Here is a 20,904-nt window from a genome sequence, read left to right on the forward strand (position 1 = left end):
ATCAGCTGATGCTTTTCCGCCATCTTGGCGCGAACCAAACTGCGAATTTACCGCGAAGTGTGCGAGTGTGGAGTAATTCGTCAACGTCGCGGTATGTTCGCTCCGCGAAGTCGCGCCGCGATTCGCGCGCATAGTCTGGAGGGGGCTTATGCGGTGGACTCGCGTCTCGTGGCGCGGCTCGCGGCTCGTCTCGTGGCTCGCGCGAGAGTCTAAACCGAGTGTATGCTTTACACGACATAACGTTTTTTTACACGCAGATCTTTTATCGTCTAATGTTTTTGTGTAATTAAATTTATTCAGAACTGAAGAATTACAAATCTTATCTTATTTTAGTTGTAAAAAGACATCAAAATTTAAAATTTTAGCACTTTTACATTAAAGTTAAATTGTATAAAGGTTTAGTTTTTCTTAACTTGCAGAAATTAAACTGTATGAAGGAATGTAACATAACAAAAATGTCAGATTGCAGCAGTCACAAAACTGCGTATTTCTATTTTGAGTGTCTGATTATTCAAATATTTGTAAATTTGTGATGTAAATAATATCAATAATGGTGTTAGTTGCATAGATATAACGATTTTGTTCTAGTACGCGCATGGCATAGTGTACTTTAAAATGGACTATTTATATTATTATAAGAAGAAACGAACGACTAATACAACCACCGAATTAATTAATAATTCATATTAATTAAACATTTCGAACACGACGCGTCTTCAGATCGTCCCGTTTTATAAGAGGTAAGTAATGAATTCTTTCGAGTTTAGTAATCGTGCTAAGTACTTAAAATCAAGATGGCGGACACACTTCTTTGATTTGTTTATCTATTTATAGTCTAATTTTGGACTTTTATTACGGTTTGGGTGACATTTGCGCACGCTAATATATGTTTTTATATAGTTTGGAGCACAAAGAAAGCTTCTGTAGTAGTATGTCAGAGGTTATTGAACTTGTTCAAACTTGTATTTGGTTAAAAAAAGTTGGTCAGCAACTGAAGAGACATTTTCTAACTTTTACTGTTTAACAAAGTTACACACACATGCCATGGCACATAAGGCTATGAATTACATCCTTTCGCATTAAGTAAATATAATAATGTCAACAATTTAGTCATGTACACCAGTGCTAAGTGTACATACATGTACAATTACCTTACCTCATGTAGTTACAAGTTAACAGATCTATCAATTTATCAAGTGTCTGCAAAAGGTATAGTCATAAAAAAAATCTAACTTTTGTGTGATGTAATTAATGGATGACCTCTTTAACATTTTGTCTGTTTGTTTAGGATCTGTCACACATTTTTTCCAGTCATATTTTTGCTTTTACTTTTTTTCCATATAACAACTGTAGCCACAATAGCAATTCCCATACACAAATCAATGATGAGGGTGTGTGTGGCAGTGCTTGTGAACAAAGATGAGTCAGTATTTAACCCATTTAGGTTAGTTGCCGCAGCCAAACAGTTAATTAATACCATGGGCAACTCTCCAATTAACTTAGAAGAGTAATTTGACTCATCTTTTGACTCATTCGTTCATGCAAATATGTCCTGCCTTTATGGTTTATGATATGACCAACTAAGACAAGTCAAAACAATGGGTTATGGGTTTAACTCGTCCGATCCCACAACCCGAAAACTAATTTTGTCGTTGTCTCCCAGTACTCCCAGTATGGCTCACCATTTGAGCCGTGGGAGTTGAAGTGGGAGGTTTTGAAAATTGTGGGAAATCTGGAAAATTTATTTACGGCTCATATTTGAGCCCTTGGGATAGGACAGGTTAATTAAGTATAAGATTTGAATCAAAAATACGGGTCTCTATTGTTTCCCATAAATTTTTAAGTCATAATGTATTGTTTGTCCGCATATTCGTTAGTCATAATTTGGTTTTTCTCAGAAACGCGTAACTTTTCAGGATTGCCATAAAACAAACCTAACCTAACCTAACCTATCTATAGGATGACCTTACGAACATCTGAAAAGTTAACGATTTCAGAATTATGACTAATGATAATCTGACAATCATTACATTATGATGACTTTCAATCATTATGTCAAATCCGGGGATCCGCAAAAATACATTTGTCAAAAGTGAAGATGATATACATAAATCTGTCAACACATGTATAGCCTTATCCTTATTGCTTTTTTACCTTATGTTTACTTAAAAAGGTAATAATTTAATTTTCAGATGATAGTTCGCTGGCCGAACCCCCCATCGTGAAAATAGGACAGAACCATGGGACAGCAAACTTCAAGGAAGAGTAAGTCCTAACTATATTATTATTATTATTACCTATACTGTAACCATTTTTAGGGTTCCTTACCCAAAGGATGTCAAAGGGGTTCATATCCCGGTGGATATAAATTAGTGGTTATTCATAAACGGCTGTTAACTTAATCAGTTGATGACTGTCGTTTGTCCCTATCTATCGTTATGCCATAGAGAGGGACAAACGACGATCATCAGCTGATTAACTTAGCAGACGTCCATGAATAACGCTGTAAGTAGACCAGCGGTCGGCAACCTGCGGCCCGTGAACCTGTCACTTGCAGCCGGCGAGCCTCCCTGGCTATTTTGTATGTAATATTGACAAACGACTATGTCTGATATAGGCAAACATATTAACAAAGTGCGGCACGCGTGAACTTCGTTAACTACTATGTGGCCCTTCGCTGCTAAAAGGTTGCCGACTGCTGGTCTAGACCATTTTGACGTTTGTGTTGACTGTGACAGGCGGCGAGTGCTCTTGCGGCTGCGGCTTTGAGCGCCGGCGGTACGCGGAGTCTCCGAGCAGCGTGCAGAGATACGTCAGCGCTGTCACGGACAGGTAACACCATAGACTAGGAATCCTCTAGACGGAGTTTAGAGCAATTATTTCATGAAACCGATGCTGCCAAAAATACTGGGGTGCGGGGGACGAGGTGAGCGAGTCCCGTGCCGTGATTGGTCCTTTCAAAGACACGGACCAATCACGGCACGGGATTCTGACACTTTGACTCGAAGATGGAGTAAAACTACCGTATATAGTGGCAGGGGGGGTAGCGTTACTATGCTCAGTCTAGAGGATGTCTTGTCTGTGGGTAACGCCATAGAGAAATAAGTATAGAAAGAGTGGTAACTCCATACATCAGATTTCTTACCAAAACGCGAGTTATTTCGTAGTCGACATCTAACGTCATCTAAGATTCGTTGTACTGTACAGTTAGAGTTAAATAACAAGTTTTTGGAACGATGGTTTAATTTTCTTTCCTAATAAATTTTGGGTTATAAAAATAATTATATTTATTTTAGGATTTTAGGTTATAGAAATAGAAATAATCTATTATTTGCAGAAAAAGGATACAAAAAGGGTAGAAAAAGGGATTCTTTAGTCAAGAATATTTTGATGAAATATTAATAATACTTAATTCGATGGGCCAATTTCGTAGAAAAAATGTGTCGTCCACCAGGGGTTTGCCAAATGTGACCAAGTGTGACAAGGAGTGGGGGAGTGGTAATAAAATACAGAAATTCGTGTCTGGTTTAGGATATGGCATACGAGAGGGTGAAATGGAATAGTACATTATTGTCGAGGTTCGGAAGTAGCTACTTGCAGGCTGAGGATTCGTTTTAAACGGACGACCTTGGGAGTCCGTTTAATTGAATCCGAAGCCAGCAAGTAGCCTTCCAGCCGAGTCATATACAGGGTGGTCCAAACCTTGACGTCCAAAAATTTTTTTTAGATTCCTCTAGTCGTGGGCTATCAGAATATACCCCATGTATATTAGCCGATTTTTTGTAGTTTTCGAGTTATGAATTTTTGAAGTTTTTTTTGGTGAAAATTTTGGGGGTGAAGTAATTTACTCATAAAAAAAAACTATTAGATTTTTTAAGATGTTTCTTCTTGTAGCATACTCCTTAATAAATGACGTAATTATTAAAAAAAAAATCAGCGTCCTCACGTTGATACAAGTTGTAAAAAAACATGACAGAAATAATTTTTTTACACTCAGGCATGTCAAGCTTAGATTTTGCGCTTAAATAAAAAAAAATACAAGCTGTTACAAGGACTTCTGCTGATTTTAAAAACTGATAGACCCTAAGTGTTTTACAAAAAGGTAAAAAAAAGTGACACTTAATAGTCGAAATTTGACAGAATCGGCACTCAAAGGAGCTGAGGTCGAAAGTTCCCAAATTAGTGAAACACAAAAAAATACGGTTTTATTATTCCTAACTTTAATAAAACACAGAAATGACCACGATGCATCAATGTTGTGACATGCGATAAGCGAATCATCATTTGGGTAAGCTTAATCATTATCTTAACTGGACCGGTGTCGCGGCGGGTTGTTATCTACAAAGGGTTCATTTTTACCTGCTCCCACCCCGCCGACTACTGTCTCCATACACACTATTGTTTAATAAGTTCACCTCTTTACACACCCACACACACAAAACACACACACACACACCCACCCGAACACCCACCCACACACACACACACACACACACACACACACACACGCACGCACTTTAATGCGTGTGCGTGTGTACATGTGCGCGTGTGTGTGTGGGTGGGTGTGCGTGTGCGCGTGTGTGTGTGCGTGTGTGTGTGTGTGTGTGGGTGGGTTTATGTGTGTGTGTTTTGTGTGTGTGGGTGTGTAAAGAGGTGAACTTATTAAACAATAGTGTGTATGGAGACAGTAGTCGGCGGGGTGGGAGCAGGTAAAAATGAACCCTTTGTAGATAACAACCCGCCGCGACACCGGTCCAGTTAAGATAATGATTAAGCTTACCCAAATGATGATTCGCTTATCGCATGTCACAACATTGATGCATCGTGGTCATTTCTGTGTTTTATTAAAGTTAGGAATAATAAAACCGTATTTTTTTGTGTTTCACTAATTTGGGAACTTTCGACCTCAGCTCCTTTGAGTGCCGATTCTGTCAAATTTCGACTATTAAGTGTCACTTTTTTTTACCTTTTTGTAAAACACTTAGGGTCTATCAGTTTTTAAAATCAGCAGAAGTCCTTGTAACAGCTTGTATTTTTTTTTATTTAAGCGCAAAATCTAAGCTTGACATGCCTGAGTGTAAAAAAATTATTTCTGTCATGTTTTTTTACAACTTGTATCAACGTGAGGACGCTGATTTTTTTTTTAATAATTACGTCATTTATTAAGGAGTATGCTACAAGAAGAAACATCTTAAAAAATCTAATAGTTTTTTTTTATGAGTAAATTACTTCACCCCCAAAATTTTCACCAAAAAAAACTTCAAAAATTCATAACTCGAAAACTACAAAAAATCGGCTAATATACATGGGGTATATTCTGATAGCCCACGACTAGAGGAATCTAAAAAAAATTTTTTGACGTCAAGGTTTGGACCACCCTGTATAGTGCTTTTCTCAAAAATGGTGCAAGAAATAGAAATATTTTACAGAAGCAACGTTCTAATTTTCACAGAAAAAAGTAAAACCATTAAAAGATTTGGTTGCCGCCTTTAAAAAAAAAAGAAGTGTATTTTTCTGCTGAAAATACGCCAACGTATTTGAGACACCTAAATAGTCGCGGTACCAACATTATAATAATAAGTGCTGATCATCTGTTTGGCTGTTTAATTGGACCTATGCCTTCATTTGATATGGCCATTTCAACTTTTAAAGTTTGGAACTCGTTAAATAATGGAATTTGTATGCAACATTGCAGTCCCGAAATCGAGACTGCAATGTTTTTAACTTTTTAATTTTTTGAATGACCATAAACTACGCACTTCGCGACCTATTTTTTAACCGGCAACGTCGACTTTGCCGTCCATTTTTGAGAAAAAGACAGTTAACGTTACATGTTTGGTTGCAGATGGTCGGCCCGCGAGTGCTCGTGCCGGCGGCGCGGGCGGCGGCCGGCGTGCGTGTGCACCGCGTACCGCCGCGTCAGCGTCGCCGACGCCATCGCCGACGACCGGTGAGTACTCCCCTGTCAGCGGTAGTGGGATCTCGGAAACGGCTCTAAGTGTAAAGGCCAAGCCACACCGGATGCGTGTGCGTAGACGTGCACGTGCACGTACGCGTCCCGCTGCGTTGTAGAATACGAAAACTCATAAGAGAGGACACACCGCTTGCGTGACGTGTGCGTGACGTGCGCGTACGCGTGGCTTGCACGCAACGCAGCTCCGACGAGACAAACCGGCTGCGTACTGCGTGCACGCGTCCACGCAGCGGAGCGGCAACGTCGCTTCGTTGCGTGCAGTGATGACGTTGTGTTTAACTGCGTTCCCTATGAGAGGGCGAACCGAGCAGGTTCGGACACGCACAGCTCGGTGCTGCATAGGTGCTGTGCGTGTACACGCGCAGCTCGCTTGTATTTATTTACAACTCGGTCGGTGCGCGTGCTGGTTTTTAATATGGATTCAGTGATAAAAGAAAAACTAATTAAAATCGTTCGTCAGTACATTGTATACATGTATATTTACAACATAGCACAAAGATTACAAAAAAATACGTCTTATATAAATTTAATTTGGCCTGTAGGAACAAATCGATGTTAGGTATTAACCAGGCATGTTATATGTGTAATAATTGCAATGGCGGCATTAGGTGAGCTGCTTCCATTTGCAACGGGAGTTATAATAACATGATGTAGGTACTGTCGCAGGAGTATTTTATTTTACTGCACGCATGACTGAGCTGCAGCGTGCACCTGCGTGGCGTGTGCAGCACACTGCGTGGTGTGCGCTGCGTGACGTGCGCGTCACCCGGTGTGACAGGGGTGCTGCGCACGTCACGCAGCGCACGCCACGCAGTGTGCTGCACACGCAGCCGGTGTGGCTCGGCCTTAAGGCCTGAGTGGACGCTCGAAGCGGAGCGTTCGGCGGGGCGTGCAGCGTGGCTGTGGGCTCAAGCGTGATGTGAGCAGCGTGCACTAAGGCCGCTCCTACACGCTTGCATTTGTTTAACATGCACGCCGCACGCCCCGCCCCGCTGCACGCACAACTCGAGCGTCCACTCAGGCCTTACACTAACGATTTCGATGAAATTTGCTATATGGGGGTTTTCGGCGGTGAAAAATCGATCTAGCTAGGTCTTATTCATTTCTGAGTTTTTATATGTTTTCCGAGCAAAGCTCGGTCTCCCAGATATTAGTTATGACATAAAATCCCCAATCTGCTTTATAGATTAGGGGCTATTCATAAATTACGTCAATTTAAATTAGGGAGGGGGGGTCTGGACATCGGATGATGGTAGCATGACGTAGAAGGAAACGGGCTCATTCGAAGCATGATATATGATATAAACTCGAAGCCGCTAGCATTGTTTGGAGTCCCGCTGAAAGTACGTATGCCTTGCTTCTAGAAAAGGTACAGAAGGCATTCCTAAGATTCCTGTACAAAAATGTTTACAAGTTCTATCCATTTTTATACCCTACAAAATTTTTGTTAGGATCCCTGGGATTCAACTCTCTGCAAGTGAGGCGTAACCATAATCTTCTGGTAGTGGCTTGTAGAACATTGCGCGGAGATTCCGACTGCCCTGACCTAGTGGCACAAATAGTGAGGGTCTCTGTGCCTTTCCTATCCAAGCAGGAACTTAGGTCTAGACACCATAACCTTGCAGTTCCAGCAACGCGTACTGCAGCACACCTAAAATCTCCTCTTATTCGCGCTCAAAAATTTCTGAACGCGCTTCTGTCATGGGCTCCTGAAAGTGATTTGTTTGCAAGTCGATGGGCAAGTGTATGTAGTATCTGTCTGAAGTATTGCGAGGCTTTGGATGGTAGTGGTATTTTATAAAACTGTTTTTGTAGTGTTGTGTACCGTAGCGTATAAGTAACTCTAAATTGTACAGTGATTTGGTTTATACTGTCAGACTGTATACATTCTGTTTGAATAAATAAAATAAAATAAAATGATTGTTCGATGATTTTAGGGAGGGGGGGGGGGGGTCAAAATCGTCAAAAATAGATGACGTAATTTATGAACAGCCCCTTAGCATAGGAACGATATCCTTATAATTATGTTAATATAGCTGGTCAACCAAATCTTGTCAGTAAAAAAGGTGCGAAATTCAAATTTTCTATGGGACGATATCCCTTCGCGCCTACATTTTTCAAATTTGCCGCCTTTTTCTACTGTCAAGATCTGGTTGACCAAGTATATGTATTATTTATTCTATCAGGTTGGCGGCAGTTATAACGCTCGGCGCTAGGGATCTACGCAGAGAACTCGACACCATCGTCTTAAACCGAGGTATGACAATTATACCTTCTAAGGCCCACTTGCACCATTCCACTAACCCGGGGTTAACCGGTTAAACCTGGAGTTACCATGGTTACCAGTACAATTTGACACTGGGTTAACGGTTGAACGGGTAACACAGATTGAATACAGTCAGCAGCAGAAGTTGCTAAGCCAACCAAACTGGCCCGTTGGTCAAAATTATCTTGACGCGACTTTATTAAGAGAATAAGAGCGTGTCAAGGTAATTTAGAACACCTCGCCCGCTCAGCAACTTCTATCCTAATGTTTTTAATCTAGTGCCTCTGTGAGCTTAAGTCGTTATAACCATCTAAATCTAAGCTACCAAAGTCTACCTGAGTCTGGCTGGGCCATAACAGTAGTCTATAAGAAAAACATTAAAAATAAATTATACTTGGTTAAGCAAATATTGTCAGTAGAAAAAGGCGGCAAATTTGAAAAATCGCGGGTTAGCAACACTAAAACATTCTAGACTATACTTCGTTTTTTTTAGGATTAGAAATTTGGTAGACAATCTTGATGTGTCTTAATTGAAAAACACTTTTTAAAAATCAATAACTATTACTAATGAAAGCAGAAGACTATAATAGTAGTTTATGCAACAGTGATATAATAAGGGTTCTTAAAATTCAAGGGTCGAAGTTACAAAACGAGACGTAGTCGAGTTTTGTAAAAAAAGACCCGAGAATTTTAAGAACCAATTATGAGCTGTTGCATACATTACTTTTTCTATGACAGCTGCAGCAAAAAAAAAAAAAAAAAGACCCTTGAATTTTAAGAACCAATTATGAGCTGTTGCATACATTACTTTTTCTATGACAACTGCAGCAAAAAAAAAAAAAAAAAAAAAAAAAAAAAAAAAAAAAAAAAAAAAAAAAAAAAATAGTTATTATTAAAAAAAAGAGTTATTATTAAAAAAAAAAGAGTTATTATTAAAAAAAAGAGTTATTATTAAAAAAAAAAGAGTTATTATTTAAAAAAATTTGAGTTATTATTTAAAAAAAAAAGAGTTATTATTGTAAATGAAAACATACCTCTTTCAATCAAGATGATCGGAACTTGTATCTTTAAAAAAAATAAAGCAGTTGTATTATACTCATAAGATGACTGCTAGCAGTCATCTTATGAGCCTATAGACAAAGCATTCAAATGACATTGCTTTAGATATCACTGTCAGTCATTTAATTGACACATTTAAGTGCTGGAGTAGAAAAAAGATCGTAATAGATTCATAATTGTTACATATTTACCGTAACTTATTTTTAAAATGTGTTTTTCAATTAAAAGACACGTCAAGATTGTTTACCAAATTTCTAATCCAAAAAAAAACGAAGTATAGTATTTTTTTATACAATTTTTTTTCATGTTTGACGATCCTTTTGTGAAATTCTTAAATTTGTGTTAAGTTTGATTTGTATAATAATCCAATATTATTATGGAATAATAACATCAATAAATTGCTCTGATAATTAGCTTAAGATAATTTATAAGTATGTTACGATTCATAAGTGCTTCTTGCTAGGCCTACATGAATAAAGTATATTTTGACTATTGACTACTGACTACGTTTGAATTGTTCGAAAATCGCGTGTCATTTATATCTTATCTGGTAGTGGAACTGTTTTGTTTACATTTCATCGTTGTTCGATGTACATTGCTGCTTTTTGTTCGTTTCCCAGGGATACCATACTTTAGTTTGCTTTACATTGCTACTGACATATCCTGCTTGACAGACTATACATATACATTTCTTATTTGTTTTTTTTTTTTACAGAAGGCGACAACCCAACAGACAACTCTACTGCTGAGGTTTACGTTCTCTCAGTGGCTCCCAGGTCGTAAGTATCATAATATTCTACACATTGACGACCGGTCCGGCCTAGTGGGTAGTGACCCTGCCTGCGAAGCCGCGGCCCTGGGTTCGAATCCCGGTAAGGGCATTTATTTGTGTGATGAGCACAGATATTTGTTCCGGAGTCTTGGGTGTTTTCTATGTATTTATGTATGTGTATATTATATATATCGTTGTCTGAGTACCCACAACACAAGCCTTCTTGAGCTTACTGTGGGACTTAGTCAATTTGTGTAAGATATTATATTCTAAATCAGAAATCAGAAATTTATTTGCTTAAAACACGGTCAGTACAAAGGTATACAGAGGTATTAAGTTCCACATGCTTTGTCAGTAGAGACATACAAATATTCACACTTATTCTAGTAACTAAACTATCTTTCTAATATAATATTTATTTATTTATTTTTATTATAACATAGTATTATTTTTAGGGTTCCTTACCTCAAGGGGAAAAAACGGGACCCTTATAGGATCACTTTGTTGTCCGTCCGTCTGTCTGTCAATACCCTTTGTCTCGGGAACGCGTGGAGGTATCGAGTTGAAATTAAAACTATATATCTAGGTCTACAGTCCCTTGAAGCTGTGAAAAAATCAAACTTCTAAGTTAACTTAAAAATAATACGGCTGTTTTTTAGGGTTCCGTACCCAAAGGGTAAAAACGGGACCCTATTACTAAGACTCCGCTGTCCGTCCGTCCGTCCGTCCGTCACCAGGCTGTATCTCACGAACCGTGATAGCTAGACAGTTGAAATTTTCACAGATGATGTATTTCTGTTGCCGCTATAACAACAAATACTAAAAACAGAATAAAATAAAGATTTAAGTGGGGCTCCCATACAACAAACGTGATTTTTGACGAAGTTAAGCAACGTCGGGCGGGGTCAGTACTTGGATGGGTGACCGTTTTTTTGCTTGTTTTGCTCTATTTTTTGTTGATGGTGCGGAACCCTCCGTGCGCGAGTCCGACTCGCACTTGGCCGGTTTTTTTACGACGCAACTCTGATGTCTTTGCAATCCAATAAGGAAATAAAATAAATAATAGTAATCATAATAATATCGAAAACTTACACAGTTGTATTTGTTTGTAGCGACTCAGAGTCCTCACAAGAAGGCAGAAGGAGTGAGCTCACACAAGCTAGTGATGGCTCCATACGATTACATCCACATTTCCAGGTAGATATTAATGTGTTTATTTATATCATAGAACAAAAAAAAAAAAAATTATATCATAAACTGAACTGGAAGCGCTGGTGGCCTAGCGGTAAGAGCTTGCTTGCAATCCGGAGGTCGCGGGTTCGAACCCCGGCTCGTACCAATGAGTTTTTCGGAACTTACGTACGAAATATCATTTGATAATTTACCAGTCGCTTTTCGGTTAAGGAAAACATCGTGAGGAAACCGGACTAATCCCAATACGGGCCTAGTTTCCCCTCCGGGTTGGAAGGTCAGATGGCAGTCGCTTTCGTAAAAACTAGTGCCCACGCCAATTACTGGGATTAGTTGCCAAGCGGACCCCAGGCTCCCATGAGCCGTGGCAAAATGCCGGGACAACGCGAGGAAGAAGAGTTGTCAGCGTATACCCTGTGCAGATTGTAATGAGCTGTATGTCCCCAGGTGGTGTGTGGTGGGGAGCTGCGCGCGCTGCTGCTCCGGGCTCCGCTGGCGGCCGGGAACCCGCCCGGGCCCGGGCCGCACGCCGCTCAACCTATACCTACTAAAGTCCACACGCAGGTAACGAACGATTACATTACAAATTATGAGAGGGGGGAGTATGGATTACAACGCCATCTGTTCCATTATATCGGAATCATCAAATAATGAATAATTCACTTCACTATCACTACATAGTATAAAACAAAGTCGCTTCCCGCTGTCTGTCCCTATGTACGCTTAGATCTTTAAAACTACGCAACGGATTTTGATGTGGTTTTTTTTTAATAGATAGAGTGATTCAAGAGGAAGGTTTATGTATAATTTGTTAACCCGTGCGTAGCCAGGGCGGGTCGCTAGTATTATATATATCGTTGTCCGAGTACCCACAACACAAGCCTTCTTGAGCTTACTGTGGGACTTAGTCAATCTGTGTAAGAATGTCCTATAATATTTATTAATATATTCCATTATAGGCTACATGACTAATTTTCATTTATGGTATCAATCGATCGGGTTTGTTTTTAGGATCAAATGTCTATATGGGACCCATTGCATTAAAGTAACACAAAAGTCAGAAATTGTAGTCAAAGGCCGACAGTCGCACTTCACTCGCGAAACGCCCTATACAAAACGATAAGGGAACGTGACGTCAAGGTCTCTGGGGAGCCCATCTTGTAGTATGGACAAAACAAGAAAATTGCGTTTTTGTCGGTGAAATATTGCGTTTATGTATATAGTTGCCAAACAATATTTTTTTGGATGAAATGTAAGGAATCGAATGGTACCCTTACTTTTATCATTTTTGGAAGTTAAAAAAAAACTTAAATTTTGAAACTTTCAGGTCCTGTATTTTTGTAATTTTTCAATATTTTATTTTAATATCCACATTATTGTGATAAATTGCTCGTTTGCTATCTATTTTACTAGATTTTGTTATAAAATTCAACATGTGTCATCATCCCTATTTTCTCAGGTGGACTACATACATTGCCTAGTACCAGACCTTCAACAGATCACAGCCTGTTCTTTCTACTGGGGCAAGATGGACCGGTACGAAGCAGAACGACTATTGGACAATAAACCTGAAGGTATGTTCATACTTATATTATCTATAAACCAAAATAAAATGTTTAATCCAGTGGTTCCTAACCTTTTCAGTTCGGTTACCCCTATGACTAACTAGGGAACCTGATTTTACCCCTCCTCCCAATGGTAATAAAAAATAAAACGTGTACGTTTGTTGTATTGTTATATTAGGTTAGCTTATTACCCCCGTAATATACCAGTTTTACCCCCACGGGGGTAATTACCCACAGGTTAGGAACCACTGGTTTAATCGTAAGATGTGTAAAGTCGATCAAAGTTATGCCCCGAGTTTGACAACTGAAATTGATGGCGCTGTATAATGCGGTGAAGTCTTGATTTACCAGAAAAACGAATGGCCTCGTACACTGCCATCTACTTTAGCTGGCAAACTCGGAGGCACAATTTTTCTTCGGAATAACCCCAATACACCTTAACCTCCCTGCGTACAAATTTTTGTACATATTCCAAAAATTATTTTACACTTTCATTGAGTTAGTTCCAAATTCAAAAACAAAACAAATGCTTCCGGGTCTCAGGAGGTTACCTTATTTTTAACACGCTTTTATTAGGTCGACCTGTATGTAACTAACATACAATGGAATCTTGCAAGTTAAATTTGATCCACTTCCCGGTTTCCGATTGAGCTGATACTTTGCACACACATGTGGTGACAATGCAATATTATGGTACCATCGAGCTGATCTGATGATGGAGACAGGAGGCGGCCATAGGAACTCTGTGATGAAACAACGCAACCTAATCGTGTTAGGGGTTTTTAGAATTGTCTACGACAGACAACTAATACTCATTAGTTGTCTGTCGTAAGAAAAGTACAGTCAGCGATAAAAGCGTGTACCAAAAATGAAATTTTTGCCAAAAACGTATTACCTTTTCACAGGCACATTCCTCCTCCGCGACTCTGCGCAGGAAGACCACCTGTTTTCTGTGTCGTTCCGCAAGTATGGCCGCTCGCTGCACGCCAGGATCGAGCACTACCAGCACCGCTTCAGCTTCGACTCGCACGACCCGGCCGTGTTCGCCGCGCCCACGGTCACGAGGCTCATAGAACACTATAAGGTAATATATATGATGTAGAAAATTTCAGGAGGAAGAAAAAAGTTCCAAAAGTTGAACCCTGTGGAACTCCAAACACAAGGAAGACAAATGGTCTCAAAGTTGAACCTTGTGGGACTCCCAACACAAGGAAGACAAAGGGCCCAAAGTTGAACCTTGTGGAACTCCAAAACAAAAGTAAGCGAAAAGGTCCTATAACTGAACCCTGTGGAACTCCAAACATAAGAGAATGGATCCCAAAAGTGTACCTTGTGGAGCTCCCAATGAAATACGAATGACCCCTGTGGCACACTCTTCGCAGTAGTACAAGGCACAAGACCACCTGTTCTCGGTGTCGTTCCGCAAGTATGGCCGCTCGCTGCACGCCAGGATCGAGCACTACCAGCACCGCTTCAGCTTCGACTCGCACGACCCGGCCGTGTTCGCCGCGCCCACGGTCACGAGGCTCATAGAACACTACAAGGTAAGATATCAACCGCACTGTTCTCCATATCCAAAATGTGTCTATAAGGAAGAGAAAAGGTCCCAAAGTTGAACCCTGTGGAACTCCAAAACAAAAGTAAGCGAAAAGGTCCTATAACTGAACCCTGTGGAACTCCAAACATAAGAGAATGGATCCCAAAAGTGTACCTTGTGGAGCTCCCAATGAAATACGAATGACCCCTGTGGCACACTCTTCGCAGTAGTACAAGGCACAAGACCACTTGTTCTCGGTGTCGTTCCGCAAGTATGGCCGCTCCCTTCACGCCAGGATCGAGCATTCCGCTTCAGCTTCGACTCGCACGACCCGGCCGTGTTCGCCGCGCCCACGGTCACGAGGCTCATAGAACACTACAAGGTAAGATATCAACTGCACTGTTCTCCATGTCCAAAATGTGTCTATAAGGAAGAGAAAAGGTCCCAAAGTTGAACCCTGTGGGACTCCAAAAGACAGGAAGAGAAAAAGGACTATAACTGAACCCTGTGGAACTCCAAACATAAGAAAGAGAATGGATCCCAAAAGTGTACCTTGTGGAGCTCCCTATGAAATACGAATGACCCCTGTGGCACACTCTTCGCAGTAGTACAAGGCACAAGACCACCTGTTCTCGGTGTCGTTCCGCAAGTATGGCCGCTCGCTGCACGCCAGGATCGAGCACTACCAGCACCGCTTCAGCTTCGACTCGCACGACCCGGCCGTGTTCGCCGCGCCCACGGTCACGAGGCTCATAGAACACTACAAGGTAATATATATGTTGTAGAAAATTTCAGGAGGAAGAAAAAAGTTCCAAAAGTTGAACCTTGTGGAACTCCAAACACAAGGAAGACAAATGGTCTCAAAGTTGAACCTTGTGGGACTCCCAACACAAGGAAGACAAAGGGCCCAAAGTTGAACCTTGTGGAACTCCAAAACAAAAGTAAGCGAAAAGGTCCTATAACTGAACCCTGTGGAACTCCAAACATAAGAGAATGGATCCCAAAAGTGTACCTTGTGGAGCTCCCTATGAAATACGAATGACCCCTGTGGCACACTCTTCGCAGTAGTACAAGGCACAAGACCACCTGTTCTCGGTGTCGTTCCGCAAGTATGGCCGCTCGCTTCACGCCAGGATCGAGCATTCCGCTTCAGCTTCGACTCGCACGACCCGGCCGTGTTAGCCGCGCCCACGGTCACGAGGCTCATAGAACACTACAAGGTAAGATATCAACTGCACTGTTCTCCATGTCCAAAATGTGTCTATAAGGAAGAGAAAAGGTCCCAAAGTTGAACCCTGTGGGACTCCAAAAGACAGGAAGAGAAAAAGGACTATAACTGAACCCTGTGGAACTCCAAACATAAGAAAGAGAATGGATCCCAAAAGTGTACCTTGTGGAGCTCCCTATGAAATACGAATGACCCCTGTGGCACACTCTTCGCAGTAGTACAAGGCACAAGACCACCTGTTCTATGTGTCGTTCCGCAAGTATGGCCGCTCGCTTCACGCCAGGATCGAGCACTACCAGCACCGCTTCAGCTTCGACTCGCACGACCCGGCCGTGTTAGCCGCGCCCACGGTCACGAGGCTCATAGAACACTACAAGGTAATATATATGTTGCAGAAAATTTCAGGAGGAAGAAAAAAGTTCCAAAAGTTGAACCTTGTGGAACTCCAAAACAAAAGTAAGCGAAAAGGTCCTATAACTGAACCCTGTGGAACTCCAAACTTAAGAGAATGGATCCCAAAAGTGTACCTTGTGGAGCTCCCAATGAAATACGAATGACCCCTGTGGCACACTCTTCGAGCTTCGCAGTAGTACAAGGCACAAGACCACCTGTTCTCGGTGTCGTTCCGCAAGTATGGCCGCTCGCTGCACGCCAGGATCGAGCACTACCAGCACCGCTTCAGCTTCGACTCGCACGACCCGGCCGTGTTCGCCGCGCCCACGGTCACGAGGCTCATAGAACACTACAAGGTAATATATATGTTGTAGAAAATTTCAGGAGGAAGAAAAAAGTTCCAAAAGTTGAACCCTGTGGAACTCCAAACACAAGGAAGACAAATGGTCTCAAAGTTGAACCTTGTGGGACTCCCAACACAAGGAAGACAAAGGGCCCAAAGTTGAACCTTGTGGAACTCCAAAACAAAAGTAAGCGAAAAGGTCCTATAACTGAACCCTGTGGAACTCCAAACATAAGAGAATGGATCCCAAAAGTGTACCTTGTGGAGCTCCCTATGAAATACGAATGACCCCTGTGGCACACTCTTCGCAGTAGTACAAGGCACAAGACCACCTGTTCTCGGTGTCGTTCCGCAAGTATGGCCGCTCGCTGCACGCCAGGATCGAGCACTACCAGCACCGCTTCAGCTTCGACTCGCACGACCCGGCCGTGTTCGCCGCGCCCACGGTCACGAGGCTCATAGAACACTACAAGGTAATATATATGTTGTAGAAAATTTCAGGAGGAAGAAAAAAGTTCCAAAAGTTGAACCTTGTGCTACTCCAAAACAAAAGTAAGCGAAAAGGTCCTATAACTGAACCCTGTGGAACTCCAAACACAAGGAAGACAAATGGTCTCAAAGTTGAACCTTGTGGGACTCCCAACGCAAGGAAGACAAAGGGCCCAAAGTTGAACCTTGTGGAACTCCAAAACAAAAGTAAGCGAAAAGGTCCTATAACTGAACCCTGTGGAACTCCAAACACAAGGAAGACAAATGGTCTCAAAGTTGAACCTTGTGGGACTCCCAACGCAAGGAAGACAAAGGGTCCAAAGTTGAACCTTGTGGGACTCCCAACGCAAGGAAGATAAAGGGCCCAAAGTTGAACCTTGTGGGACTCCAAAAGACAGGAAGAGAAAAAGGCCTATAACTGAACCCTGTGGAACTCCAAACACAAGGAAGACAAATGGTCTCAAAGTTGAACCTTGTGGGATTCTGACTCCCACGGTCACGCACGAGGCTTCTAGGAACACTATATAAAGGTAATGTTGGCATGTATCAGCCAAATTATTTTCTACATCGTTCAAATTGATGTATAGTAGATAGATTAACTATGGCGTACTTGTTCTTAGAAAAGCGGACAGGCTATACCTGAATGTGAAAAAAGATGATCCCTGTGGAACTCTAAACACAAGGAAGACAAAGGGTCCAAAGTTGAACCTTGTGGGACTCCCAACGCAAGGAAGGCAACTGGTTTAAAGTTGAACCATGTGGTACTGTTTAAGTTTTACAGGTATACTACAACTGCATATTTCATTTCATTTATTTGCATAATCAGGTACATTACAATACACAGGTGTTATTGCAAAATTTCTTAATACTTACTAGGTTTTATAAGAATAAAGAATAAGAATAATTTATTTATAATAAAATAGGTACGCAATCACAAAGGTGTCCGGTAAGCCCCAAACTAGGCTGAGCCTGTATCTTGGGGCTTACAAAAGAGTAGGTAACATACAGTAACTAAACCTAATTAAAATGATGTCTGAGAGAGGGTGATAATTTTTTTAAGCATGATTTTTTTTATTTTTTTTTATTTTTTTTTAGTGACATATATTTTTATAATTTGTTTTTTGATGATAGTAATAATAATATAATATTTCTATTAATTTATAATGAAACCTGTAAACTCAATAGATTTAAGAATATTGCCGTGCCCTACCAGGGCCCATGTGAAACAACTATTACCTATGTAACACCTGTGTACTTACCATGGATGCAATAAATATATATGAATTAAGGTGTATGCTTTTAGGGTGTGTATATATGTGTGTGTGTGTATGTGTGTGTGTGAAAGATGTAGGGTGTGTTATGAGTGACAGTATTATATTTTCTGTCCAGGACCCAGCGTGCGTGATGTTCTTCGAGCCGATGCTGACCGCCCCGCTGCCCCGCACGAGCCCCTTCAGTCTGCAGCAGCTCGCCCGAGCCGTCATCGTGTCGCACACCAGCTATGACGGTCAGTCTATTCCACAGACAAGACATCCATTCAACAGATTGCCATCCGATTTGAAGTCGGTCCCTAAATTAAATTTGTTTAAAAATTGTCTCAAAACTTGGAATAATCATTTATTTACAAACAAGATATATACAGTGTATTACTAAAAGAAATTAAAAACTAGCTTAAATCTAAAATAGGCCCTTGAGGCATTGTACCAAGGATGCTGGCGACATTTCCTCGCTGTATCGCAATGCTGATACGTTGTGCGAGGTAGCCGCCAGCTCTTCGGTCACCAGTTACGTCAACCAGACGCTTCGCGATTTCTGATTTCTCAAAACTTATTTGTTGAAGAAGTGCTTCTATTCTGTGGATGAGTTTTTATCAACTCAGAGTACAATTTAGTATTAATAAACAGCTTATTTGTTTTTGTTTCTTTTTCTTTCTGTCATAAATAATAGTAGTGATCATTATTAATTGATTTACTAAAATAGATGAGTGACGTAGATTTAGGAATTATTATTTATTATATTTTATTATAAGCCAACTGTAGTTAAATTTGTTACTATGTTAAATAATTGTAATACTTAATTTTTAATTGTTATTTGTGAAATTGTAATTGTGATAATAATGTAAAATTCAAACGCAATGTATATTGTTCTATGAATAAATGACTATGACTATGACTATCCTCTAGACCAGCGGTCGGCAACCCGCGGCCCGCGGGTCGCATGCGGCCCGTGAACCTGTCACTTGCGGCCCGCGAGCCTCCCTGGCTATTTTATATGTAATATTTGACAAACGACAATGTCTGATAAAGTCATAAATATTAACAAAGTGCGGCCCGCGTCAACTTCGTTAACTACTATGTGGCCCTTGGCTGCTAAAAGGTTGCCGACCGCTGCTCTAGACTGAGCATAGTAACGCTACCCCCTCTGCCAAGATACGGTAGTTTTACTCCATCTTCGAGTCAGTGTCAGAATCCCGTGCCGTGATTGGTCCGTGTCTTTGAACGGACCAATCACGGCACGGGACTCGCTCACCTCGTCCCCCGCACCCCAGTATGTTTGGCAGCATCGGTTTCATGAATTAATTGCTCTAAACTCCGTCTAGAGGATTCCTAGTCTATGGTCTATTCATAGCTGAATTAGGGTCATTCGTCACGCGCTATAGTTCGTTTTTTTAGCATTAGAAATAAGGTGAACAATCTTGATGTGTCTTTTATTTGAAAAACACTTTTTTAAAATAAGTTACGGCAAATATGTAACAATTATGAATCTAATACGATTTTTTATATTCTTCTGCTTTCATAAGTAATAGTAAGTAATAGTTTTTGGTTTTTAAAAAGCGTTTTTCAATTAAAATACATGTCAAGATCTCTTACCTTCTTGCAAGTTCTTTCTAATGCTAAAAAAACGAACTATAAATTAGGGTCATTCGTCACGCGTTAGTTTTCGTCCACTTGAGGGATTAGCAAATAATATATTGCAACGAAATTAAAGTTTCGTGAGACATATTTTAAACTGTTTATAGTGGGCTCGGGGAACCTTGAGTCCTATGACAGTTCATGTTAGTGACGGGTCGTGTCGATATATCGTAACTTTTTTTATAGGCAAAGGCGTGACTTGCATTCAGCCACATCGGTAAACATGTTTTTAAAAATATAATCTGCATTTCTAATGCTTGTTATGTTGTTGTTTTTGTAATGATTTAAGTTTTTTGGCATAAATTAAGTAAATAAAAAAACGAAAGTTTTCGAAAAATAAAAATGAAAACATTTCATTTTCTTGTCATAATTTATTACGCGTTAAACGCGCGTTCGTTGGTTCGTAGAGCGTAGGTACTATGCTAATGTATTTTGTACACTCGTTTCCATTTTCAACATTTGTTTATCGATACTTTTCCGCACTAGTCGATATCTTCCAAACGAAGTAAGTTTTGCAGGACGTAAACGTAAAGTCTGATTGAGATAATTTCTTGTAAATGTTAATAATTATTATAATTCCGACGGAATATTATTGTAATGGCATATATCTACCTAAAATTAATAAATGTCATTTTTAGACACCGCCAATTCGATTTTAATGTAACGGTGACGCCACTACAAGGTTGTGTCGTCACCGAATAAAAAAAGATGTGAGACTGTGACAAGGACAAACAATAATAGCGCTTTCGCTGCTACACCTACTGAAAGATACATAAGTGTAAGGCCTGAGTGGACGCTCTTGTTGTGCGTGCAGCGGGGCGGGGCGTGCGGCGTGCATGTTAAACAAATGCGCACGTATAGGAGCGGCCTTAGTGCACGCTGCTCACATCACGCGTGAGCCCACAGCCACGCTGCACGCCCCGCCGAGCGAGCGTCCACTCAGGCCTTACACTTAGACTATCCCGTTCGGTCATTTCCCCCACCCCTCATCCAGTTATAATACTTCATGCCCTAAACTAAGTTTTTTTTTGTTTGACAGGCGTAGAAAAGCTGCCCCTCCCGCCGCGCATGCGCGCGTACCTCAAGGAGTACCACTACAGACAACGGGTGCGCGTGCGCCGACTCGAACCTGAACTGTTCCCACACTTGTCCTAGCGACACCCCTTCTATTGGTA

At 40.8% G+C, this 20,904-nt stretch overlaps 1 protein-coding gene across 1 annotated transcript; it reads left to right on the forward strand.

Annotated features, from left to right (window-relative positions):
* Positions 1-435: 435 nt before the first annotated feature.
* On the forward strand, positions 436-20,904 carry LOC134659523 (suppressor of cytokine signaling 5-like). The gene is made up of 12 exons (XM_063515186.1): positions 436-740; positions 2,193-2,265; positions 2,739-2,832; positions 5,846-5,950; positions 8,161-8,231; positions 10,015-10,078; positions 11,184-11,268; positions 11,710-11,826; positions 12,722-12,836; positions 13,733-13,911; positions 18,207-18,324; positions 20,769-20,904. The coding sequence occupies exons 2-12, from the start codon at positions 2,241-2,243 to the stop codon at positions 20,882-20,884; spliced, it is 1,089 nt and encodes a 362-aa protein (XP_063371256.1). The 5' UTR covers positions 436-740; positions 2,193-2,240; the 3' UTR covers positions 20,885-20,904.

This window comes from Cydia amplana, chromosome 25 (assembly GCF_948474715.1).
Source record: "Cydia amplana chromosome 25, ilCydAmpl1.1, whole genome shotgun sequence".
Classification (NCBI taxonomy): domain Eukaryota; kingdom Metazoa; phylum Arthropoda; class Insecta; order Lepidoptera; family Tortricidae; genus Cydia; species Cydia amplana.